This window comes from Melozone crissalis, unplaced genomic scaffold, assembly GCF_028551555.1.
Source record: "Melozone crissalis strain CALT ecotype California unplaced genomic scaffold, PUWL_Pcris_2 ptg000027l_1, whole genome shotgun sequence".
NCBI lineage: Eukaryota > Metazoa > Chordata > Aves > Passeriformes > Passerellidae > Melozone > Melozone crissalis.
The window spans coordinates 18,912,524-18,940,233 of NW_026535805.1; the positions used below are offsets into that span (position 1 = coordinate 18,912,524).

The 27,710-nt window shown below is 38.9% G+C and overlaps 1 protein-coding gene across 1 annotated transcript in view; it reads left to right on the forward strand.

The window, feature by feature from the left end:
* LTBP1 (latent transforming growth factor beta binding protein 1) overlaps positions 1 to 27,710 on the forward strand; it is a 187,314-nt gene that overhangs the window by 124,326 nt on the left and 35,278 nt on the right. Inside the window, exons 15-24 of the mRNA XM_054279239.1 lie at positions 13 to 111; positions 2,152 to 2,277; positions 3,424 to 3,549; positions 4,233 to 4,355; positions 7,213 to 7,332; positions 11,413 to 11,535; positions 13,567 to 13,689; positions 18,141 to 18,263; positions 20,787 to 20,912; positions 27,132 to 27,257. Of these exons, the coding sequence (XP_054135214.1) occupies positions 13 to 111; positions 2,152 to 2,277; positions 3,424 to 3,549; positions 4,233 to 4,355; positions 7,213 to 7,332; positions 11,413 to 11,535; positions 13,567 to 13,689; positions 18,141 to 18,263; positions 20,787 to 20,912; positions 27,132 to 27,257 (1,215 nt within the window). The remainder of the gene's footprint in view (positions 1 to 12; positions 112 to 2,151; positions 2,278 to 3,423; positions 3,550 to 4,232; positions 4,356 to 7,212; positions 7,333 to 11,412; positions 11,536 to 13,566; positions 13,690 to 18,140; positions 18,264 to 20,786; positions 20,913 to 27,131; positions 27,258 to 27,710) is intronic.

Here is a 27,710-nt window from a genome sequence, read left to right on the forward strand (position 1 = left end):
CATGTCACACAGTAGTGATTGAGAAAACATCCCCTCCTTTGCCTGTTGAAGTTGCTCCCGAAGTCTCTACTTCCAGTGCAAGTCAAGTTATTGCACCTACTCAAGTTACAGGTATTGTACTTCTCTTTTAGAACTGCAATAAGTTAAGAAATTGCTGAGCTTCTAACACTATTGTTCTGTGCTGTTACTGAGTTACCATAGTGAAGAGAACATGGTTGTAGAACAGAAGGAATATTCTGGAGAAAGTGCAGAACAGCACAAGAATGAGTGTTTCTACTATCAAGAAAGCCAGGACAGGTCCTCCAGGATGTACCTGCCATTTTTGAGTCCACAAGTAAAGGACAGAAGATAAAATTAATAATTCGCCTCAGATTCATTTCTGGGCTTTCTTTGCAGATCTGCAAGGCAAGTCCAGAACTGAATACTTCTTGAATTCAAGTCAGGTTGTTAGACAGTCTTGCATGTGTTCTCATGATGATGTTCATTGAGGGGTGTAGAGTTCAAGGGATGTAGATCAGAATGTTCTGCAAAAAGCAGGTGAGACATTACTGTAAGATCTGTTTTGAAATGTTCTTTTGATGTTTGTGCTTCATCCTTTTTTAATGTATTAGAGTTACCTCATCTTCATCTATGTGTCAAGAAGTGAAAATAACAGAAATGCAAGTAATGCACCTGCCATAGCTGAAATTTGTCTAAATGACAGCTGTGTCAAAAAGACATCAAAATTTCTTTTGCCATACATTTAGAAGCCAAAAGGTGAATGTACCATATTTGTATACATGAGAGTAATTCACATTGGTTAGAATGAACCAGAATGAACACAGGTGCTTTGAAGTGTTTGCAATATCCTGTAAATACTGTAAGATGCATTCTTGTATATTGTAGAGATATTTAGGCCTACAAAGAGGTTTCCTGGTTTCCATTCAGAGGGAGAAATTTCACATACTTTAATAAAAAATGAACTCTTCAAAATGGCTTTTCATTCATGCAGGAATGGATTTTTAAGTTGATGCCATGCACGCAGGGTCTAAATCACCCAGTTGTACAATTCTGTCTGCAGTTAAATCCTCCGGAATGTACTGTAAGAGTAGAGAAAGAATCCTGTCTGTCTGTAAGCATTCTGCTTACTGTAATTATAGCAAACTGCTGCCTTCAGTTTGCTATAATTACAGTTTATCAATCCCATACAAAGGTTCAAATAGTTGTGATCATCAAAGTAGAACTTGGAAGTCAGCTCTTCTGTGACTGTGCCCCTTCTACCAGCCAGCTCCCAGCTTCTTTACAAGGGAAGAAAGTTATCTTGCTGGGAGCTCACATCAGTAAGTTAAAAGAAAATGGTAGTTTTCCATGCTCTGTTTTTTATTTCCTCAGGAAAATTAGTAGAACTGGAAATTGCTGTGTGCTATAAATCAAAAGAGAGATAATAAAGTAAAAGTGCTGTAAGATTTGTAGGACAAAATCCTAAACAGGATTTTAAAAACTGACTGCAGTTTAAGTTGAGAAGTTTTTGAGTGCCTTATTTCTGTACTTCAAAATTTAGGTAAATTTAAATGTGACCTGCTTCTAAAGTCTAGATAAACAATTCTTCTTTACACTTAATTTCTTCTTTTTTGGGAATTACAATTCCATACTGCAGTATAGTATAACCTTAGTTTGTTGCAACTGAAGATAGTAATTAGTATTTTCTGCAGTAACGCATATACTTCAGGAATTTCTAAAACTACTGTAAGGATTTAGCATTCAATGCTGCCCATATCTGAATCTCCTTATCTTACAAAATACATCCAAGCCATTAGTAGATGAGTATTTCTATAAATCAGGATACCCACTGTGATCAAAAACTCACTGCAGTTATTTTCTTAATGTGCAATGCAAAGATTGAGCCATATATATTTTTTTATTTTATCTTCATTTTTCTTTAAATTTTATGTACTAATTTATAGATCTTGGATGGGACATAAGATTATGTCACTAGGAAAAGTGCAGATGGTTTCTAGATTCTCCCAGATAAGATACCCATTAGAGAAATTCAGGAGTTGCAAACTTGATTTACAGTTGTTTTCATGCCTGAGCTTTCTACTTGGACTACAGAGTATTGTGCACTTACTGAGCTATGTAAGTTTAACATTAAATTTCTCTTTCTTTGCTTAGAAATCAACGAATGTACAGTTAATCCTGATATCTGTGGAGCAGGACACTGTGTTAATTTGCCTGTGGGATACACTTGCATCTGCTACAAGGGGTTCAAACTTAATGATCAGCAGACAAAATGCATTGGTATGAAATGGTGCTTTCAAAAATCTGAAATAACCGTGCTATGAAATGCTTGAAATGTAGAATCTGGTTACGGGAAATCTCTCCAGAGCAGTCAGGCATTCTTTCCTCTCTTGAATGCTTTCAAACTACTAGGCTTTTTTTTCTATGCCAAATAAAATTTGTGAGGTAGTCTCTAATACAGCATTTCAGCTGCTCTAAAATTAGTGTGAATTTAATGAAATGGAGTGAAAACATCTCCCATTGGGATGTGAGAGAAAAAGAAATAGGCAGACCATCTCCTCTCAGCTGTGTATCAGGTATCTAAAAGTCAGCCTACTAGGAGGAAATACCCTTCTGTTTGGAAAAAGAATGAATTTGTGCCTGTTTCTCACAGTGATTTACCCAGCTACCAGCTCTGCAGGCAGACTAAGTCCAGGCATTTTGTTATGTCATTCCTTTCAGCCTGCTACTGAAAAGAGAAAGTGTATCCTAAACAACCCAGAAGCACAGTGAGAGATCTGCAAAGTAAGGTCTCCATCCCCTTTTAAGCTAGTAAATCTAGATGATGATTCTCTGATGAACATAAGGCAGAGCACAAAGGGGTCCTACATGAGCCATTTCAGATTTGGAAGCAGCTGTATTGGTATCTTTTCTTCATTCAGAGTACACTGGTTCCTCTGTAACTTGGAACAGAAAGGGTGTATTGTATCTACAGATTATATGCTATAAAATGTTCATGCCACCAAAGCTCAGCAGCTTCACGCTGTAACACATGCTGTCAGGTGCAATTGCAGTATAGAAAAATAAATTGTGCAACACAGCCAAATGGCAACTTAGAATCCCTTTATTTCGTCCAAATTTTATTAACATTCCATGCTTGCAGCTTGTGCTCATGTTGCACACAGTGTAGTGATTTGAACTGTAATCATGTCACGTTCTTCAGGCCAATGCAATATTCTTACAGTGTAAGCCAATAAGAGCATTTTTCTCCAACCAAAACTATTTAATGCATCTTTTTTTCATCTCTGAGAGAAAACATATATACCTTTTCCAATAGTTAAAATAATTACAAGGTCAGTCTTTTCAAATGCATGGCACAGAATGCACAAAAAAGAATCACATCTATATACGTTATTCTGTAGTCTTCTGTTTTCATTTCTTTTACAGATATTAATGAGTGTGATCAGGCACCACATCTCTGTTCCCTTGGACGCTGTGAAAATACAGAAGGAAGTTTCCTATGTATTTGCCAGGCTGGATTCATGGCCAGTGAAGATGGAACTGACTGCATTGGTAATAACTAGTCTCCTTTATAGAAAATAAAAGTATCACAATTATTCAAGAAGCATAGCTAAACCCTCCTAAAGTCCCCTTTTCAACTCTTTTTTTCCTCAATGTCAGTGGTACTGGACTGATGTCTGAAAGTATATTTCACTGTCTCTCACCAGGTGTTGTGGTGAGCAAAGCACCTGTTTATTAGCTGATACTCCTTTTCAGAATGTTTGTTTGTTGGAAAATGAGAATTTATTCAGTATATCATTGTTTAGAAAAACTACCAATAAGTAAAAACACCTGCTGTATAAAATACAAATATTCAACACTTTCAATGAGTAGAAGCTGGAACAAACCATGTTTTTAAATACAGCTGCAAACAGCCACAGACTTCACAAAACAGCACCAACAGCCTGAAGGGGCTGTGGTCTGCCTTAGGTTAGTGCTGGCTTGGGCACTGCACAGATGCAGCAACACACATTGTGTTTGCAGCCATAGGGATGCTCCCAGGCCACCTTCTATACCCTGGCTGTTTCTCAAACTCACTCTCTCTCTGATTACAAGCAGTGAGGTGGCTTGCAAACAGCTTCAAAAATCCAAACTTACTACTTAGTGTTTAGTTAAAGCAGAGTTTTGAGGAGATGCAAGCATTCGATAGTTTGATGGTGAGACAACTTCTCTGAACTTCTATTTGTCATCTGCAGATTTTGATGAATGTTCAAGACCTCACACTTGTGGAGAAGGCTTTTGTATAAACACTCTTGGCTCATACAGATGTGAATATTGTGATAGTGGCTACCAAATGAACAGGAGAGGGGAATGTGAAGGTAGGTTTGGACTGTTCCCTGGTGGTGATGGTTGATAGTGATAGCACTTCATTGCACCATTTATTGATAGCACAAAACCAGTGCCAAACTACTGCTATTTGGAACGATGAACATTCCCTCTATTCAAGGGAGGCTTTGCACTGCAGCTTGAGCTGCAAGGGGACAAATCTCACAGGGTGCAATCTTAAACAAGAAGCCTTTGTGAGTACTCTTCAATCTTTGTCATTATTTGGTGTCTGGAACTGCAATTCAATTCCTGCTATTTGAATTTAAGATGCTGTAAAGGAGTTCCCCCACTGTGTACAGAACCATCTTGGAACAGCCATTTTATCATCTCTTGCCATGGAATAACTAACTTCATTGTTAGTCCTTGCCTGCTTGCCAAGTTTTTGTTTAAAAGAAGAAATTAACTTTTCCTATATTATATCAGGTCGCAAATGATAGGTTGACTTTTTAATATCCATATCAAGCAGATATTTCGTGTTGCAGGAGATCCTAGCACATCTGACCTTCAAAGCTTTTTAGTGTGATATTTTGGTCTATTTTCCTGGTATTTTTTTCGTTCTCAACTTGAATGGTGAACTAAAACCCCCAAGAAATCATTTCATTTTAAACATGATTTTGTTTATGCTTTAGTCCAAGTTACATAGGATAGAATAAAATTGTTGACATGTTAGGTTGCCTGGAAAATAAGCAACTTAAAGCTGCCATGGATATATTTGGTGCTCTGAGCAATGATAAAAGAGTCTTATTCCAATATTTTTTTATTTATTTAAATGTTCCACAAACTCCACTCTTGCAACTAGTCTTTGCAAATCTTCTCTGACTAGGGAATCTGTAATTCAGTTAGGCTAGAAATCAGACTCTTACACTACATCACATTAACTTGTATTTTAAATAGTGTGGTGGTAGTCCTCTATAATTTAATTTAACAAAATGTAATTTCTGAAACCAAATTCTCTCTTGAAAGTTATTTAAAGTTGCTTGAGGGGAAAATGCTCCTCCATTAATCCATCAAACCAAGGAAATGATACATTTGGGGAATCATTTCACCATGTCATCACTCTACTGACAGATTTCTAATTTCACAAAGAACTTCCTTCCACCCCCTCCACAGTTCAAAAACAAAGGCAAGAATCCTCCAAGCTGCACACAATACTCAGGGCTCACTTGCACTTCCTCACCCCATCCTCATTCTGCCTTCAAGCTGTACTCACACAAGCTCTGTCACAGGCCTAGCCGGGGAAATGTAAAGAGTGCATAGATGTTCTTGTAAGTTCTGCTGTTTCTGTAGAACAGTGTTTTAGTCATAGCTGAACATCACTGCACAGGATGAAGAATTCTTGTAGAATCTTCTTGTGATTTTTTTTTTAATGCTTTGCCACATCTAGACTTTATTTTGACTAAAAATTTCGGAACCAGGTGCATCATTCATGTTCTGAAGGCAGACACAGTCCACAGTTCTGAGAAGAAATTGGAGCAGAAGTGTAATTTTCTTTGTTAATTAAGTTAAAAAAAACAAACTCCCACAGCAGTTTAATGAGAAGCTTTTGCAGGTCTGCATTGTAGCCACTGAAGAAGCCTGTTAGTGTTTTTATGAGAAAGTATTCTAAGCTGGACAATTGTGATTTTACGAAAAATTGTGATTTGCCTACATCCAGTGAGATGTTTGGAGCTGGAATATTCAATTTTCTCAACCTTGGAGCATTGTCCAGTTAAATTACAAGTGTTGGGAGCTCCTTGAGTTCTGTCAGCTTGTTCTCAAAACTAGGGGTGAATTCCCTCCCTATGATCTGTGCTCAAGTAGCAGTCCTTAATTGCAGAAGACAAAACTGCTAGGCCTGGGGCAGGAAAAGGATGGAAGCTTAGGAAGCTGAGTTTAGAGGTGACTGACAATTTAATTAGTTCTGTGCACTGCATGAAGGAAGTATTTAATGGGAAAGATTATAATTATTGTGTAATTAAATACTATGTTATAAAATGATCTCACACATGCGAGCAGACTGCAAGGAGACTGCCTACACAGTTTTAATTCCAGAATCTTCTGATCATTGGTCACTTAACAGCAACTTGTCTTTGAATGTTGTTTTCTGTGTGCAGTCTCCTCTAGATTGAATATGTTGGATGTCTGGGTTTCCTTGGGGCAGGATAAGAAGTTGTTCTTGCTCAGAGCCTGAACATGAGTTCCATGACTTTTTCAGGACCTCTCTGTTCTTGTCATGGGCATTTTAGGACCCTGCCTGATGCAGAAAGTCCCTCTCTCACCCTAAACATTGCCAGCCTCAGTGATGTGGCTTGTGCCTTCCTTCAGCCAAAATTAACTCCTTACTTCATGTAAACCTCTTTGATTCTCATTCACACAATTATGTTTTTGTCCCAATAGCGCTTGCATGCTGAATAACTCTACAGCATTGGAAAATACCAAATTGTGCTTTGCTTTTGGAATTCAGAGTTACAATTTTACTGAAGTTCCAATGAACTTCAAAAGTCTTACTATAGGAAGAATCTCAGGCACTTCAGTATGATAAAGGAGTAACATGTAAAGTAAAGGAAAGTTATTTTTACATGTGATAGCCAGAAATCTGATATGCTGTATGTTCTGGAAGACCTACCAAAGATTTTTAGTAAAACAGAGAATTCAGATTCAGCTGCATGTATTATGAGCTACTCTATTTCTGAGATGCCCCTTTGCTGGTACAAATATGTGTGAACTTGTTCTTTCCTGTGCCTCTATCAGATAAATTACACAACTCTTTAAATGCTTTAGTATCTCAGGAAGAGAGTCAGAGTAACCAGATTATTATTCAGTGTTCTACTATGGCTTGATGAGTATTTCCTTTTATCTTCTCTTTTGAAGACATCGATGAGTGCCTGACTCCAACTACCTGTCCAGATGCACAGTGCCTTAATGCTCCTGGCTCCTACCAGTGCATTCCTTGCAGAGTGGGATTCAGAGGCTGGAATGGACAGTGCCATGGTATGTTTAGTACTCTTTGTCTCTCTGGTTGTAGCTCTTGTTCTGAGGTGCTGTGTTTCATATTCAATCAGTGTTACAACCTGATGACATCACTGTGCCCTGGGTCCTCATTTCATTCAAGAATAACTGAAAATATGAGATTTTTGAAATTGCTTTATGTTCTCAGACACAGTACATAAGAGGAAATCTTGTTTTACTGTAGATAAATCTAGACTACAAATAATATAATTACAAAACAAAATTCTTGAAATAGAAAATATGGAACAGAAAGGGGATGTATTGTCAGTGAAATACTAGTAGGCTGTTGTTTGGCAAAGACAAGTGGAAAAATGGAAAAGACGAGTGCTAATACATCAGTGCAACTCAGGTTTTTCAGTGGAATATATTCAAGAGTTTGCTCATGGAGCATGTTAATTAAAGTCTTTAATTATCTGTGCTTCTAGCAACACATTAGTATATCTTAAAGCCCCTTGTCTAACTTTAGGTTGAGGGTTTAGGACAGATTTCTCGCATTTTACTTTTGTTGATTTTTTTGTAAATGTTAGATTGAATTTTTTTTTTCAAAATCAGTTTTGACTATTTGAAATGGAGGTAAGAAAGTGCAAACTAATCCATTGTGCTAAAGGAAATAATCTTTTGCAGTTTTGAGTGCCACTTTTTGGGACACTACCAGAAACTTAAATTTAGCATCAGTTGTGAAGGATCTGCTATCTGTTGCGAATATTCCTCCCACTCGATGTATCACATGCCCTATAATTGTGATTGTTGGAGTAACCTATGTTGCCTAATGTTGCCTAAACAGGTGTGCAATAACCTACACAGAGGGTGTTTGCATTACTGTTGTAGGGCTGATTGTCAGTGTACTTCTATGGCTTATTTTGTAATGGCTCCCAGTGCTGTGATGTGGTTTAGTTCACAAAGCAGTCTAAGGGCAGAGTTTGGTTGAAGCAGCTCTGGTGGCTGGGATCTGCTGTGCTCCAGCTGCAAGTGTGGTGCTGATCTGTGGATCAAGATTAGAGCCAAGTTGCAGTGAGGCAATGGTGTGGCTGTCAGAACTTCACCACCAATTTTGCTGTGCAGATTACACCCTTTTCAACTGCCCTGTTTTCTGAAAAAGTCTTTACTGTCTGATCTGCCATGTCGTAGCTGCATATTTGGTCTTGTCATTTGACTCACTGTCAGGAGGAATGTATTTCTCTGGTAATTTCATGGATTTAATGGAGTTGTAACAAGCTACAAAATGTTTACAACAAATTAATGGGTTTCTTTTTGCACTAATTACTCCACATTGGTCTTCATTTCGTTCCTGCCCACCTGCCTGCATTCCTGGTGCCCTTGCAAAGAATGTGTATTGTACGCTGTACAATATGTACTCTGTTAAGAGTGCTCTTACTTAACTCCTTTTTTTTTCTTTTGCAAAAATGTTGGCCTAATTTTGCCTTCTCTTCCCAATATTAAGCTTTATTTCTGTACCTTTTTATGGAAATAGCTTGGTTGAAAATTCCCTGACAAATCTTTCAGTTGTTTCATTCTTGCTAACCAGGTTAGTAGGAGGGAAATAAGAGAAGTCAGTCTTTGCTCAGAACTAAGTCATGCAAGGAATATGTCTTGATTTAAAGTGATAATTTTTTTCCTTGTATTACTTCATGTAGCTTTCCTTTTTTCCTTTGTCTTATGAAATGTTCTAAGCCTAGACATTCTTACTCACTTCATTAGTGATGTGATCAGTCCGTTTTTTGTTTATCCTAGGCTTACATCATGTTGGAAATGAGCCATACATATTTTAGAAAATGTAATGCAGACATTTTTTCTTAAATCTGTAGGTCTGCAATATGGCACCACTTAAATACACCAAAAAGGAAAATATCTCCCATTATTTGTGAAGGATATTTAAATCTGTTGTTCCATAAATTCATTTGTTTCTCCTGTTAGTTTAGATCAGTTGCAGCTCTTCTGTTTTTCCACATTGCTGTTTTCAGTATTTTTTTACCTCACTTCATTCTTCTGCCTGCACTTTTTTCTACAGATACGTCTTTGATGCCATTTAGATTGTAATCTTGCAGGATTTAAAGCCAGGAACATAGCCACATCTGTTTTATTAAGCCAAGTCCCTCAGTTCACTTCAAACTCGGGTAGACTACATTTAACTGGAGTTTCGGTGGGAATGTTCAATGTGTGTTGGATGAAATGGAAAAGGACACTTGCACAGCCTGACTCCTCATTGTCTTGAAATAGTCACTGTCCCAGGTCCCTCACTGCATTTGTGTTGTACAGGGACTATTTGAAATAATTAATTGGTTTTTAAGTTCACTTTCAACCACTGATTAATTTTCTATTCCATTTTTCTCTCTGCACATTTTCACATTCAAATAAAGTCAGATATCATGATGTATCTAGAGCACACTTCTGTGTATTGATGAACAAATTTAAAAAGTAGATTAGCAAAACTTTCTAAATCACTTCATCCTTGCGATTATCACTGTGGTGGATTTTGAAGCTGCATGGTTTAACTATCAATATTCAAATTGTACAGTTTTAAGGATCCCATTAGAAGATACCAAAACTAATACTGAGGTAAGCAGAGCTAATCCAAATACCTCTAGCCCTACTGTAGGGAGACCAACAGAATCGGTTATAACTCTGGATTTCATGTCAGAAAATTTAAGTTCTGTTCCTGGCTTTTCTGTTGGCTTCATGTAGAAAACTCTTGATCTTTGAATCCCATCCAAAAATCAGAAATAGTATTGCAGGTTTCTTTGTCAAGCAGCTTAGAGATGAAAGTGAATCTGTTAGAAGCAGTTTTGTTGTTTGGTTGGAAATTTGTGTGCTTGAATTGGGTTCTCTGTGTTTGAACAGATTCTTCAGTCAGAGCATTGATCATGTACATGGAGAGCAAAGATTGTGTTTAGTAGAGCAAGCACAATTAGCAACACTAGTGAGTGGAAGATAAGCCTTGGAGAAAGCAATGAGGAGTAGCACCACTGAATGCCATAGCACAGCACCTGTGGATCTGTGCTGTCCTATCTCCAAGGATGTCTGTCGCTCCTTCTGCTTGGCCAGGCTACAACAGGCCATGTTATTTACAGAGCTAGAGGCTCAAGTGAGGAACTGAGAGTTGTAGGTCACTGGGAATGTGGATGATCGTGGTGGTTTTGTTTGTGTCTGGGGGAAAGATGGGCTTTGTCAAAGGCAGGTGGTACAGGAGCTTGCAAAGAGCCATGCCTCTAAATACGTGTGAGGAAAATAGTTACTGCACATATTCACAATAGCTAATAAGGGTTCTGATGATAGTTTAAAGATGTTGAATCTTCCAGCTCTCCCTCTGCTACAGCCATCTAAATGGCTCCAGTGCCTCAAATAATTTGCTGATGGGTTTTGTGTGCTTTGTGGTGGCAAAAGAGAGGATAATTAGGAGTAATATGCTTTCTGGCACATAAAAACAAACAAAGGGTAGTTCTTTTCCTGCATCAGTGAAGCTAAAAAAATACAGCATTTTTCCATAAAACAAGGACACGCTCTAACTACTGCAACCCCGAAAGAAAGAAATAAAATTTGAATTTTTTTTTCCTGTGAAAACCACTTCTAATTATTATTTTAGAATACAGAATTAATTCTGGCTGGATTTATAGTAAAATATGTTTCTTGTTTTATCTTTATTTTTGCTTTGTTGATTTATACAAATTGCCTTCAGAAAGAATTCTTGAAAATTACTGTTAAGTAGCAACACAGCAATTTTCATGTTGGCTAAAGAAAGTGGCCCATCTAATTAATACCTTTCAGAGAAGGATGAAAGTAGATGTGCATGGGATAGTGTATAGGAAATAAAAGCTGCTTTCAAGTCTTTCTAAAGAAAGGATGGTTTGTGACTAGGAGGAGAGATTTTGCATAATCCAGTTAAGTTCCTTGATGAGTGTGTAGAGTAGCCTTACAAAGGAACCTGCATGAAGTGCTAAAATCACATTGAAATAAATTCCGCAGGAATAATAGTCATCTTTATGATGTAATTTGAATATATTCCCAAGCTCAACTGAAAGGTGGTTGGACCCCAGTTTATTTCTTGCGCTTTTTTTTTATTCACAGATATAAATGAATGTCAGTATGGCAGTCACTGTACAAATGGACGTTGTGAGAATACAGAGGGATCCTTCAGGTGTTTTTGTGCCCAGGGTTTCAAACTCTCTGCATCAAAGGATCAATGTGAAGGTAAGAAAGAATATTACTAAAATTGATAAGGTTGCATTTACCTTTTAGATAATATTTTTAATTTTTTTTAATCTTGCTTTTAAATGTATAACACTGATGCTAAAAACACAGAAATGTAAGAATGTGTATTTCCATTTTATGGTTTCAATGATCACATTGTAGACCTTGACATGTGTTATAAAGCCAGTCAAGAACATGTAGTAATATTTATATTGCTAAACTGGAATATTTGCAAAATCCATGGCATATCTGGCATTTCAGAGCTTTAAGGACAGTGGCTTTTGCTTTTCTTTCTATCTTTTTTTTACCTACCATGTGGGTGAGTGAAATCAAAAAACCTAGGCTGCTGCCCTTTCGAGCCCAGCAGTGTCAGTTACCACTGAGCAGTTAACCCTGCCTGCACTGGTGTCCCTGTATTTCCAGCAGTACACTGAGAGAGAGAGAGAGCTTGGTGGTGTGTTTCTAGGAACAGTTCCTGTGCCTCCAAAGTGTCAGTTTCCACATTTCTTCCACATCTAAAATTCCCGTCAAGACTGCTCCAGTGGAACAAAATTAGGTCTGAAGTTAGGGTGAAGTAGTGTGAGGGTGAACCTAGAGCGTGTACAGGAGCTATGAATATTCCTCTCCTCAACTAGAGAGAACTTGAAACTTTTCCCTAATGGTGAAAATCTGAGACAGTGTCTCCAGGCTGTGGAAGTGCACAGTCACCTACATGTTTCTTGTCAGATGTTGGATTTCCTTCTTTTGCCTTTCCCTCAGCCTTCCCTAAGTGTCTCTGTACAGCACCAAACACTTTCAGACTTCTGAGTGCTAAAAATAATACAGTAAAACTAAATGATAGCTCATATACATTTGTCAGGAAGTTTGAAACAAAACATCAGTGTAAGTTAAGTGTCTTGAGTGAGTTAAATGTGCTGTTCAGGACACACAGCAGACTGATCTTGGGGAAAATATGTAGACAAATTTGACTGCTTCCTCTGAGCCTTTCATGGAAAAGAGCCCTTGCCAAGCTGAGCTGGCATGTGCAGACTGTTCTTCTTAAAGTGCACCCTTCTAAGTAAGGACCCATACACATGCCCAGCTGCTTCATGGAGCCTCACAGATTTCAGTGATCCTTAAATTCTAAACTTCTGTGGTTGCAAGGAACCGTTACTTAAGAGGTCAGACTGTTCAGCCATAACATAGACCTGAAAAACCTCATTGAGTAACACTCTCCCATTTGAATTGAAGTGTATTTCCAGAAAGACATTCAGCTGTGCCAAAATGCTAGAAGTGACCAAGAATACACCATGTCAATTTAAACACTGCTTCTTAATGAATATTTTACAAATAACAGAGGGAAAATAGGCTTCCTAGCTCAAACAAGGCATGTGCTATGTTCTGCATTCAAAGAGCCACTTGCTTCCAATACTTTGAGTTTTCCATAGGAAAATATAAGTTTGATGTTCAAATCCATCTGTTAGCTCAGGCTGACCCCAGTTTATGAGAGCTAAAGCACAGAGGGATTAGCAGTGTTCTGGAAGCAAAGAGACATTTCTCCAGTTAGATGATTAATACTGCTACAAGGCAAGAATTTCAAGGAGCCTTAACTTAATAGGGGATTAGCCTGTCAGTGTGCATCTGAAAACCACACCCAGTTAAAAAGTGGTGATCCTGTTGGAAAGTATTTTGTGGGTTTTGCTGATTCACTGGAGCGGCTGACTTGTTACCTCTGCCAGATACAACAGAAACAAAAGCAGCTCTCAGGCAGCATGTGTGTGTATTTGTGAGTCTGTGTGTACCCCATTGTGCATGAGGGATAAATTGGTGTTACAGGAGAGAACGTTGAACACCGTCGTCTCAAGGAAAACACACAGTCTGCAGTTTCATACAATTTTATGCATTGCATTGTCTGTATTTAATAAACACAAACAAGTTAAGCAGTACTGGATACTGATACTGTGCTTTGCTGTTTTGTTCAGACTTGGTCTTTGTACCATTTGATGAGTAACTGGTATTTTCAGATGTGTAAGAGTTTCACTGTCTCTGCAGATATTAACGAATGCCAGCAGCGATCAGTCTGTACAAATGGACGCTGCAGGAACACAGAAGGATCTTTCAGATGTATCTGTAGCCAAGGCTACTCCTTGTCATCTACTGGAGATCAGTGTGAAGGTAAGCTTAGGGACTCAGCTGCCGACTAATTTTATTCAATAAGATCTTGAGTATTTCAGCTATAGGAGTGAACTCTTTTAAGAATGGAGAAGAAATATATGTTGCCTCTCTTTCTTTCTCTACACTGCCAACCATTTGTTCCCACCAACACAGCCACATATTTAATGGATTCTTAGAAATAGTACCTGTCATCTTTCCACATACAAAAAGTTAGGACATGTGCTTCCAACAGTAAGATTGGAAGACCAGTTGATATTATTACTGAGAACAAGTCCGTCTTTCCAAACCTTGTTGTTTAAGTTCTGACACAGAGGCTCTGTATTACAAAAGCTTCTGCCAGTATATGCTATTCTCATGGAGGCCTGCTAGTTAAAACTTCTTCTCCAGCTGGTTTGGAAACCTGCAGCCAGCCACCACAATCACACATGTGCACTGGCAAGAGTGCGCATGAAAGAAAAGCATTTAGTAGATGACAAGTTCCAGCAGGATCTACTGGAGCTCACAGCTTGCACTGTCTCAAAATGCAGTCTAGGTACTGAGCTTGCAAAAACAAAAGTAAGAAGTGAAAGATGTACAATATATGTAGCAAGAAATACTGTGTTATAGAAAAAAAACATTCTTTTATCTCTCAAGTAAAACAATGTAATTGTCCAGTAATTGGCAAACTGATATTTTTTTCTATTGAAGCATTTCAAAGCTACTTCCTCTTCTCTGTTGTTGGCTACCATCTGATATGGTACATCTGCTGCACTACTCATGGTCACCTTGAGAATGCAAGATTACTTACCAGCAAACTCCAGGAAAGATTCTATCTCAATTGCTTTCTTATCTCACACTACCAGGGAGAAGTAGCTAAGAAGCATTTGTTAAAGTCTCATTGTACATGGGGCATTAGCTCATAAAAGCTTTTTGGTCTCTGGTGTGCTTTCTGTAACTGCTGATGCTTTGCAAGATACAGCTTCTTACAGCTGTTCTACCAAACAGTGTTCTGCTGCTAGGTTATCCTCCACACAGCCCTTGGAAGGCAGTCCTCACCTTCTCCCTCACAGCAACAGGTCAGGAATCCTCCTCTTCAAGTGATGCAGGCAGAAGAGCAGTTCCCCCTGGGCTAACCAAATGCTGTTTGCTCAAGACAAACTTGTAACAGACTTTATCATAACTGATTACACTGGATTGTCCACATTCCATGAGTGGCAGCAACTCTTGAATTTCTCATCAGCAAAGAGTAAGGATATCTTATAAAATCTCCTCAGCACACTGGTACTCTTTGGTCCTGAGCTATTTGGAGAATGTGTTCATGGAAGAACTTAACACACTCTTCTCATCATTCATGCTGAGTACCAGCACCTCTTGCATCAGCCTCAAGAAATGTGGGCTGATGATGCAATGGACTAGAAATTTGCATCAAATAATTTTGCTCTCATCTGCCTTCAAGATCTTCATGAATTGCAGCAGATGTGGAGATACCCTGTCAAGAATCAAAGAAAAACGTGGTCTAATGGATCACAGGCCGTTCTGCCTCCCAAAGACAGAACAGATGATATGGTATCATTTGTGACAACTGCTAATCTAACTTGCTCTAAGTAGACTTGAGATGAAATTTCAAACTTCTCTTCGACTGCTTTGGTGCTTTTCAAACAGCCCAAGAACTCATGGTAGCTGTTGCAGCTCTCCATCACCTGGCCTGTCACGATAGGTCCATACTTTAACTCTTACCCCTGCTCAAAGGCAGTTTTCAAGACAAAATAGTTTCAGACATTTTCAAGGCAAAAGAAGAGGGGTTGTATCAAACAAGGAAAAAGAGTAAAACCATTCCCTTACCCCAGGATATTTGTCTCATTTAAAAATCTGGAACCAAATTTACAGCTTCTCCACCCAGTGACAGAATGGTTAATTTCTGTAGCCATGGTTTGTTTGCTGAAGACTTCTGTAAATATTGCAAGTCCTGCAAAAATACTTAATCTCTTGAAGTGGAAGAAGTTCTTCTGTGCTTTCATTCTATCCCTTCAAAATTTTCTGAAGTACAGGATATTATAGACTGCTTTTTGCACCTTGGAAACTAAGGAGACAATCACCTTAAGAAGACATGCAGTGTTTTTCCACATAATGGCCTCTGAGTTTTGGATTAGCTTATTTACCTCAATGTTTTATAACACTTCACAGAGAGAGCAGAAAAGAGATTACAAAAATTGTGAGCATAGCACAGCACAATTGTCTGGAAAAAACAAAGTGGTTCAAATTTTGTCCAGTTTCTTGAAGAGCCGGGTGTGGACATTTGTCACATCAGAGGATACCCAAAGAATGTGTGATGCTGTAAAACAATTGAAAATAATTGGTACATGTATCAATGTATACAACTATACATGCAGTATATCTTTAAGGTAGACACCCACGTGTGTGTTTATCTTCTGCCTTAGTCTGTCATTCAGCAACTTGTTCTTGAGATGAAGTGACATTGAGACTTTTTGCTCATTGTTGCCCTGAATAAGAGGGAGCACAAAGTGTGAGGGCACCTGTGAGGCCTTGTCTCAGCCAAAAAGGAGGGGAATATGCTCCAACAGGACTTACATACAGACTGTACATCTCAAAGAACCTGTGTTACTGCAAGAAAGTCTGAAGCTTAAGTCTCTGCTGTTCTCCTAGAGCTTTCAGAGATTTTGCTAGCCAAAATGTTCAAGACATGCATGTGTAAAGGTGGTAAAAAGCAGTGAATGCCTTAAGATTTTTCTGGGGATGCCACTGATTTTTCTGGGGATTCTCATGTAGCACTCATAGGGTCTATGAAGAGTTGCATCAGAGAGAGGGAGGTTTGCATCCTATATGGAAAATAATGCAGTTTTACTGAATTTGGCAGAAGGCACCTTCTTGTTGTGAGACTTGGCATTAACTTAGCACAAGGGAGTAATTATTTTTTCTCATGCTCTAGTCAAAATGAATTGCTTTTTAAATAAGCCACAATTTGTTTTGCACTTGAAAATGGTTATAAAACATGTGGTTATCTTAAAGGTCATAACTTTGTCAACATTAAGTGCAATTTTATCTTCAATAACATTCATTTGTGTAAGAGAGCTATCCCTATTTCTTACTTTTATTAAATAGATTAAATCCCAAGGAGAATGATATAGTGTGGGCTTCCAAAGATAAATGTAGAAATGAGGTCATGTCCTCTTTTCAATTACAATTGCTATTCATTCCTGCAGCACAGGAAAAAGTTACAATTCTAATCAGCTAAAATCCATACTTAAGAAATCAGAATAATCAAAGGTACTGGGAAAAGTCTTTGATTACTGTTTTTCAAAGGAAGCTAACTACATTATCAAAGCAATAGACTGGGTAGATGATTAGGTAGAGCTCTGTGGAGGCTGAGGGAAGTTGCTTATGAGACAGTATTTTTAATTTGTCTCTCACTTTCTGTTTGCTTTTAAAACTTAGAGGCACAGGCACCAAATACCTTGTGATCTTAAACTGCAGTGCAACCAAAGCTGTATAATGTCACTGGAATGTCAGCACTTGCTGACTTAATCCTGTACCCAGAGTAGCTGTACTCTGGTTCCTCCACTTGGCTGCCTTTAAGCCCTTTGAAAGACTAAGGGAAGAAAAGACTTTAGGTGGAGACAGTGCCAGTGTCCTGTTCTTGAAATAGTTGATTATCTTGTGTCTAGTTTGAATCCTGAAACTCTCCCTGCTGTGTGTCAGCCGTTTATCCCATGGATATTGAGACACAGAGCAGAGTGTACAGGCCTAAGGCTTGATCCTGAACATGGTGTGTGGGAGCTGGGAAACAAGATCCTGTGTGCCTGGACTCTGGAGCTGGATTTGTGGCTGGGGTGCAGCCCTGTGCAAAAGCAGCCATGCAGCTGCATGATCCAGCTGCTAAAAGCCTGTGAAATGGCTGTGGTTCAGCTGCATGGAAAGCTCCCCATTAGCACAGCAGTGCCCACAGTGTGGTCCTGTCCCACGTGGCTGTGGTGTGAGCAGGCTCCCCAGGCACGTCCTGCCTGCTGTGACACACCAGCTCTGCTTGGGCTTGCCCACTCCCAGGGGGATGCCTGAGTCAGTCACTTCCAGCTCTTGGATTTCTATGTGGGGGTTTAAACACATCCAAAGAAGACTATTTTACATTTGCATTAGGAGGTAGTTTTTGTGTCTGTCTTCTAAATGTGCAGCTGCTTGGATTTCTTTTTAACTGCATTACTGTTATGATGTGCTTTTGTGAGAGATGCAGATGAGTCATATTTGCTAGGAATTAATCACATACAAACTCAAATTTCAAAGCCCTCTTGAAAGATGAGAAGTTTGATGACACAATGAAAGGAAAATAACAAAGAATCCTAAAGCGTAGTAAACTTGATTTCCATGTATGCACACAGTTGCTTCAAGTTATGTTGAAAGTTTTAAAAATTTCATCAGTTTTGACATCATCTAATAATTCAGCTGCCTTTTTATTTCAGATGTTGATGAATGCCTTCAAGACAGCAATGTTTGCCTAAGAGGAAGCTGCATAAATACTGAAGGGTCCTACAAATGCACTTGTCCAGATGGTTTCCAGCAGATAGCAAATAGGGGATGTCAAGGTATGAAGCAGGTGTAAAAAATCCCTGGATTATTATTATAAATGTGCAGATTTGTAAGTGTAACTTGTGATAGTCACAGACCTTGCTAAGGAAGAGAAACTAATTTATAATCATTTGTAGTGCTTTCTTACTCTTCTTATTTTCTACTCTCATTCATTCTCTTCTCTCTGTAAATATATGTGGAGAAATTATTTCAAGAGGCTGAAGTCTCAGCCTTCATAACTTGAAAGAGAATCTATGTTAGGACTAACAGAGATGCATGCTGCTTTTTTCCCAAATCCTGGAAACATTTATTTTGACAGAGCATTCTATGTGTTGTGAATCAGAGCTGTAACAAGAAGAGCTGCATTGTTAGCATTAAAGTCGCTTTAGATATTGCCTCTATAAAACACTTGCAGTACTTTGTGGAGGATGGGTGGGGATGAAGAAAATGTGTTGTCTGAGACTGAGTCAGCATTGCCAAACCCAGGAAAACACTTCCCAGGATTTAGTTCTGAACAATCCCATCTTCATGTTGGCACAACACCCAGGCATGCCTCATCACTTTTGCCCACCGTTTTTGTGAGACAGAAGCCATGGTATTAGAGCTGGAAAGTGATAACAAGTTCATGTTCTAAATGGCTGAAGGACCAGAACACTGGACTTTGCTTTGGCTGCTCACTTGTGCAGAGTTTAGACTTTAGCTGAGAAACTGGATTCCAGCTCATCCACATTGAAGATCTTCTGCAACAAACACTGAATTCCCTGTGAAAGTTCTGAGTGTTCTATGTGACTGCTTTCTTATTCAGAAAATGCTGCATTCAGCATACAGAAGTGCTGTATTAGACCTTGCTTTAGCAGATAAAAGAGAATTGACCACAAGCTGAAATCAATGGCAGCTTTGATATCCCTCTAATCTCTTCACTTTGCCATCTTTAGTAGTAGATACATGCCTCATATTTTAAATGGATAAATATAACAAAACTGAAAGCACTTGTGAGCCAGCTAAGGGACAGACAGTGCAAACAGAGAGCTATTGAATTAAACTGGCAAATTTATCACAGAGTGCAGTGTCTGCAATTTGAATCTGGACTAGACTAGAAGCTGGGGATATGCGTTTTGGTAAGGAGAAAGTTGAAAAGACTCCAAAACTTGAGAAAGTGCAGTTTGCTCTTTCAGAGGTATTATACTCAATTTCCCTAACACTGGTAATTTTGTTTTCCTGCCTTTTAACACATCATTCTACCTTGTGTAATCAGCTGGCTTGGTTTCCAGTATTTTTCTGGCAGTTTTAAGACAGCTAAATCTTGAGTACAGGATGAGAAGGTATAATACTGTCCTTGTCATTGCTGATCTCCCACAATTCCCAACTTTCAGAGGGCTTCAGGAAGTAGTTGATGGTTTGCATTTACTATGATTTCAGAGAAAGCTTTGTACATGTAGGTGTTGTGTTCAGCACAGTGCACTTACTTTTCCTTAGGCGCCTCATGCAGATACAACTTTCCTGAGCTGCCTGCCTCTTTTCTTTCCTCTTATGGCCATGATTTCAGGACACTGGTTAGAAGGTTTACACACAGGCTAGAATCAGTTTGTAGCTAGAGAAAATTCTATGATGTATATCATGGTCTTGAGACAGTGATATTGAAATCATAATTTCTGTAGTATATCAAAGTTGCTGGCTACTTTGATACATTCTGGATGGCTGTAAGCAGAAAAAGGTACAGTTAAGAATGAGAAATTCTAGTGTTTGGGTAAGGGATTAATAAGCCCCATGAGTCAGTTTTGTTTGTAAATTTGTGCTCGGTTTCAGCATGGTACTGAATGCTTCTTAATGGGCTTTTGTAAAGCAAAAAATACAAAAGTGCAACTACAACATGAATGATCATTTATATAAAAGTGGTAGTACCTTAATGAAATAATGAAGTCCTTAAGTTCTGAGGGCAGATTTGGTTGCTCACATGAGACATGAATCAAAAGGAAATACTTGTTTTTCAGACTCACAAGTTTGAAAAATGCTTCCTAAGTTAAAAATAGAATGAAACAAAAGAGACTGATAAGCTCTTATATAGCAATCTTTTGGGATCATTCCCACTCCCCATCAGCAAAAAAGAGCATTTGGATTTAAATTATGTAAAATCAGCCTTCTGGGAAAGATGCGGCTCCAAACCTGCTAGTAACATGTGGAGTCAGACACCAGAGTTGGCTGGTGTGCAGCCATGAAAGAGCAGTGAGATGGGGTTGAGAATACCTGTAAGACAGAAGAAATGTGTGCTAGGGTGGTGCCTATGCTGATTTCCCACCAGTCACTCTCTGCTTATCCTCATCACAGAGTGGTGTAGCAAGAGTATGATGCAGCAGAACAGATTGACATCCATACAGAGTTTGAGAAGGATCCCAGGAGATTTGGTTACTCTGGAAGATGAGCCGTTCACACTGCTATTTACATAGCCAGTGGAGATAGAAGCTGCTTTTAAGACTAATTGAATTTAGGCTTAATATTAAGGCTGTGATGATTTGCAAAGCTCTAAATGTCTGTGCTTTCAGATATCAATGAATGTGAGAGATCTGACCTCTGTTCACCACATGGAGAGTGTCTAAACACGGATGGTTCCTACCAGTGCATATGTGAGCGGGGCTTTTCTGTGTCCGCAGATGGCAGAACATGTGAAGGTGAGACCAGTTACAATAATTCATTCCCATTGATTTGCTGTTGTTGGGAGGGTGAGAAAAGTAGTCAGTCAGTCACTACTAACTCTGAAATCTGCCACTTAAATTTCTGTGGGTAAGATACACATGAATATTCAGGATTATCTAATTTGAAGCTTAAGTGCATTGTCAGCAAGCCTGAACTACCTGAATGTTCTCATTGCTGTATGGAAGACAGCAGAACCTTGCTTGTCCAAACTTTTATTTAAAATATACTGATTAAGTTACAGAGTAGTAACTCCAGTGAGAAGTTGTAGTGAAATCCAGTAGTTCTATTATAGAACTTCAGGCATTTTGAAATGGCAGAAATGGAGCAAATAGCAGTAATTAGATCTTTATAGAAACATCAACCAGGAGGCTGGAATTAAGGGTAACTATGTTTTTTATGTTGCTATGTCATGAGAATATATCCTGTTGCTAATGGTGTACACACGTTTGCAAGTGACGCTGCTCTCCTGCACTGAATTTAAAACAGGACACTTGTGTCCAGTGATACCAAGAAGGTATATGGCTTTGTGAAGTCAGTGATGCTGATAGAAAATAAACTCTCCCCTAACTAGATTAAGAATGGCTGTTCTTATGGTTGAGAGGAGTGTTCACGGCAGTAAGGCTTGTTGGAAAAGTTCAGAAGGTGAAAAATTAATACGGTAGTATTTCAGCTGGACGCATGCTGAGGGGAACCACTGAGCAGATAGCTCAGTCTTAGAACCAATGGGTAGGGATCTCAAGCACCTAAGAAGTAAGCAACATTCTCTCTCCCAAATTATAGGCCAGTAAATCCATATGTGATTTGTTTTCAGAGGCCAATTCTTCTCATAGTTCACTTAGTGAACTATGGTGAAAACGTTTGTCCTTTGGTGGATGAAGTACACTGAAATTTGTGTCTGACTGTTGCATCTCCCTGCTTATACCAGAGGAAAACGAGCCTTACAGCTTTATTACTGAAACTGCCATATAACCTGCCATGTATTTAGTAATGTGATCTCTCATGAAATGAAATACTGTGCTGGCAGGAACACTGTTACGCTTGATGTCAGGGAATAAGTGCTGTAAATTTAGATATAGCATAACATCAAACGCACCATTTGTGCTTCAGTTATTATTGGTAATTATAAAAAATTCTCCAGTGTTCTTTAGTGCTTTTTTTCTCTCTAAACATTTACTTCATTTTGTAATCATGGTGTTAGTTGAAAGAAATATTCTCTTACTGCCAAGACAAAAGCCTGGTCAAGTAGGCTAGAGAGAGCAAATCTAAGTAACTCCACTGATTCATGGAGGAGGCAGTATTTTATGATTTGAAGTAATGGGGATAATTCTAAAGCATGTTCGGGGATTCTTTCATCAGCATGTATACACTTCACCCAATATTTGGGAAGGGTATGGCTACATATCTTCAGTTGCTCTGCAAGAAAAGTAGTAGCAGGTGTTTTGCCTCACTCTTGAGCATAGCTATAAAGGAAGGGGGAAAAGTGGCCAGAGAAGAATACCGCCTTCTCTTTGTAGAAGCCAAACACTTTATTTCAAAATGAAGCTAGAAGAACACTTATTAACCTTGGTAAATCAAATTCCCAGAAATTAAAAAAAGCACAACTGAAAAGGAGCACAATTTAAAAAAGAAATCTGAAGTCATTAGCATCTACTTTTAGGAGCTGTAGCAGAAACAATGAGATCCTCTGCATCTCTGACATTTAACAAAACAGCCGTTTCCAGGGAAAGGCTGCTATCGTATATGATGAAGTAATACTAAGTTAATCTCCATTAGAACAAAAAAGCCAAACTTCTACTAAATAGAGAAAGATGAAATCACAAGATCTTATTTCCAGGATTGTGACTAGTTTTGGAACTTTTTAATGAAGAGTAAAACGAGTACAAAACCAGTTGAGCATGCTTCACAAGTAATTGGTGTTGTGTATGGAATACAGATCAGACTTTATATTCAGCACTTGGAAAAGTATTTTAATAACTTGGCTAAGCAAAGGTACTTCTAGTCTCTGAAGCAGCAGAACTCCTTTTCTACCACAATTAGTTTCTCCATTCTGTCATTTTAATAAAAACAACTCCATAGTTTTGAAAAAACTCATTTTAAGGGAGCACTGATGGCATCAGTGTCAATATTTGTAGTGGTGTCAGCTTCATGCTAAAAAGCAGAACAAAACAAAAGGAATGTGTGACATACTGAGAAAGCGTGTGGCTACCAGCCGCAGGAGCTACTGTTCTTTACGCTAAGTGCCTCTGTGAATTTAATTCAAGTTAAGTGAGTGAGAATAACTGTTTATACCATCAGAGGAAGAACCTGAGAAAATTTTCCTGGATTCACACACCTCTCTGTACCTGGGGAGCAGATTTTCCATATCTCCAGACTTTTTTTGTATGAGTTTAACTTGGGTTTTTTTGATGTTTGAAACAACAAGAGCACAAAACATTTAAGATCCTCCTGTGGTTTAGTTCTGGTATGGGGTTTTTGTGGCCATTGGCCAAAGTAAACTGAACAGCTGTGGAGACTGTGTCTTCTTCCAAGGTGTAGACAAACTTTTGTTGCAGCAGTGACATTCCACTGCAGCCTGGCCCCAGGCTCAGAAATTTGACTGCACCGGACTCTCTGAACTGGAGGCTCTCTGAGTGCTCCTTAGTTTCTTGTTGAGCTCTCTGGGGTTCATGTAAAGATGGTGTTTTACCCAGCTGGCTACTAGTCAAATATGTTGGCAAAACCTCGAGTTAGAGGTTCTCTGATGTTTAAGGTTCTCTGCTTCAAGCATCTCTTCTGTCTCCATGTCCCATCCCATATGTCTCTCATTGGCTTCTCACTGCTGCAGCAGGCAGTCCAAAAAAACTTACTCACCCCACCAGAGCTCTCCCACATCTACTTCTTCCTTTTTATGTATGCATGTTATAGGTAGCCCTGGAAGTTTCAGAATCAGAGCTCTGCTGCTCTAATCACTTTGCAGGCCAGTCTTAGGAACCAGTTCCTCTTCCAGACATACTGCTATGTAAGTAGATTTCAGTGAGATTTAAATATCACGCTTGAGGTTTAGGTTGCCTTCATGTTGTTCAGGTTGTCAGAAAACAGGAGCACAGTGTTGAACTGCACAAAAGTGCGTGAGTGCACTCATCTTGCTTTTTGATTAAAGCAGGCAGCACTGATTAATGGATTCCAAAATAGGTTTTAATTACAGAGAACTGCTTTATTCACTCTATAGACATAGGATATATTCGTTTCATGCTTAGTTTTTTCCCCTGACTTTGCTTCCATGTAGCAAGAGAATTGCCGATTACAAGCCTCACTCTTTATGGGGTGATTAAAGAAACAAATGTCCTTTCCGGCTGTAAAAAAGAGTCCTTTGAGTGAACTGTCTAGACAAGGAAAAATATTTGGTGCTTGGACCTTGTCTTCTGTGGCTGTATTATATACTGAATTAGGACACTTGCTACAATCACAAGTTTTGTTTCTGTGGCTTTTTTAGCCAATGACCTTGTTTTACCTGTGAAGATCCAGCTGCATGAACCATTCCCCTGTCTCCTTTAACATTTAGGTTTTAAGTAAGAAGAGTTCTGTAATTTGGATAATTCTAAAATCTCCAGTTGTATTTTCTTCTGCTTAGGTTTTTAACAGAAACTGTCCCGTGGCTCAGGAACTTTTTATTTAACAATAGTTGTTCACTGAAAACACAAACACTGTGTTATTGTCTGTTGTCTGAAATTCCAGGCTGTCAAGTCACCATTGTTTACTCATTTTGAATTCCTTTACTTAACAGAGCTTTCTGATTAAGAGACAGAGTATTCAGATTTTTTTACTAGATATGTAAAATTCTGCTGATCACATGAGACTATTAATAACAAATATGTTATGCAGGGACAGTGCACAGCAGCAAGAAGAAGGGACCAGAAAAACACAACTATAAAAAATTTCCATTGTCTTCCTCCCAGTAACTCCATATGCATCTTTTTATAATTCTGTCCCTGTGGGGACTTAAAAAGGAAAAGATATAAACAGTAGTTCTTGACCCTTCACCTCTGACAGTCTTTTACACAGATAAGTTGCTTATTTGTGTTGCTGAATTAATTCTAAGAAGGACTTGTGGTAGGTTTCAATAAGTTCAATATCCAGAAACCATCCAAATTTTTGTATTCAATTCCTTGAGAATAAGCATACTGGCTATTGTATTCTTTGCCAAATACAATAGCCCTTTCTAACATAAATGCCTTGAATATTTTTCTTTGTTTAATGAATCATGATGTAAAGACCATTAAAATCTTTACTACAAAACTTACGAACCAAATAAATTTTTCTGCCAATTCCATCTGCAAGTACTTTTTTATAACCATCAATTATACTCATACATGTGTCCTAGATTTTGGTGTATTTAGTATGTGCAGTTTTTGCCTGCATTTCATATGTGGGCTGAAGTTTGTCAACCAATGAATCAGTTCAGTAGGAGAAGTGAGTTTTCAATCACTTAAACATCCTAACATGAAACTACATGCCTTTCTGAGGAAAATGTTAAAATTTAACAGTTTGTTCCATTGGTACAGAAATTGTCAGAGACAGGTTTTTTAGCCTTTTTAAAAGTGTACATGCGATTCCAAATCTGTTCAGACCCCACCACATCAGACAGGAAAAGCTGGTTTTCAAGATCCCAAAAACACCAGTCCCTGAGGCACACAAAGCTTGTGCAGGTAAATTTGAGCACTTGGGTGCAGGAGGGCAGCAGAAGAGTTAACAGGCGTGGATGGTGATGACATGCTGCTCGAATTTTGGTAGCCTGGGGGACTGAGTTCCCTTTCAACTGAGCATAAATCACAATTTAGAAGTAAAAAAGTCCTTGGTTGGTGAGTACTGTCAGGATAATACTGCAGTGCATCTTCGCTGAGTTCTCTAGGTTTTTGTTTGACACAGCTGTGGACAGCTGGAGGAGTAGGCAGGACTACATTTGAGCCCTACTCTGTCCTTACAGAAAAGCACCAGGTGCTGCTCACCTGTTTGGAGAAGTCTTCTCTCTGTGGCACTGCAAGATTCAGTCCCAACAGTTCTTTAGTTCAGGGAGTGCCAAAGGCCTTCACTGGAGGTAAAATGATGATAGGCTCCATCACATGAAGGGCTACCAAAATGTGCAGAAACAATGATAGGAACAAGCCCTCAGATAAATCACTTTATTCCCCATTTAAAATGCAATTATCCCTTGAGGAAATGTGCAGAAGGAAAGCAGCAGCTTTACTTAATGTTTTTTAGGAAAGAAATACAGCAATATTTTCTCTGCTTCAGACTGCAGAGGAATATAGAAAGCAGAAGGAATATAGGAATCCTGGTTTCCTGGCAGGTTCACAGCTAGTGTTTTTCCTCCTGAAAAGCACCTCATGACATCTTTAATGACCACATATGGCCAGGGCTTTGGGTTTAGGTCCTACTTTGAGTGGTGATAAAAATAATGCATTCCTAGCACTTATAACACACTTAAAAAAATAAACCACAGTCTGCCACAAGCAGCTCTGCTTCATTGTAATTTGATGGGCAGCTGAGTCAAAGAACAGACTTACATGTGCAAATGACTTACTTGTAAGGCAAAAAACTGGAACTACAAATGAAAAGGCCAGCAGAGAAAACATTCTGGCATTTGAATTACTTTGTGCACCTGAGCAAGATGAATTGTATGTGTAGATTTACAGGACTTAAGACAGAAGGCTCAGTCCACAGATATTTACCACTAACACTATGAAACTGTGATCTGTGCTGAGAGCCAGAATGAAATCTATGCAGCAATTCTGCACAGGGAAAGTAGCTATACCCTTGAAGTCTTTTTGTAGGCCCAGTGAGTTCAGTTTCACTCGTGTTGTTGACTGTGTAATAGTGCACTGGTAGAATCTATAAGTCAGTCAGAGAAATTATTTAAACTATGCCTTAGTCTGTGGTATGTAACATCATGCTGTAGTTGGCAAGTTTAGTGAAACAGATGGGTGGAGGCAGTTGCCTATTGCTGACACACTTACTGCAAAGCTAACACTGAAAGAATGTCTTAAATTGTGTGTGCTTCCATTAATTTATGTGTCTTGTCCTTGTGTTCCTTCCCAATGTGTCGAGGCGTAGCTGCATCTGTTTGCAAAGTGGCCCATCTATGGGTGTTCTGCACTCAGTGAATGTGTGCCTTTGGCTGTCACACAGCCTGTCTGATGCTGCAATTCTCCCTGCAGATGTGGACGAGTGTGTGAACGGCACGGTGTGCGGCACTCACGGCTTCTGTGAGAACATGGATGGCTCCTACCGCTGCCTCTGCTACCAGGGCTACCAGGACACACAGGATGGGCAAGGGTGCACAGGTGAGCTCATGGGTGCTAGCAGTCACTGCTGCAAGCTTCAAGGGACCAAAAATGGCATTCCAACAAGACACTTTTCACATTTTTGCTTTCTGACATTTTTTTATTAAAGTTATGCCACTTACTAGTAAAATAGGGTTGAGCTCTTCTTTACTCACTGAACTTTGTGCCAGATGGAAAGTTTACTTTTTATCTGTTTAATGAATACCTTTTATTAGGGCAAACAGAAGGCAACAGCAAATAAGCTGAACCACTTATTTTATTTATGTTAAAAAACCCAATAAATCTCCTTGTTTGTGCAAGTCAGAACCATTCACAAATATAATAGCATGAATTTAATATCTTAGCCTATTTAAGTGCTACATCTGTTTAGTCTGTTAGCTGAGTAACCAGAACCCTGCACTACCCCCTGCAGGAAATAACATCTGGAATGTGGCACAGCCAGGCTGAATTAGA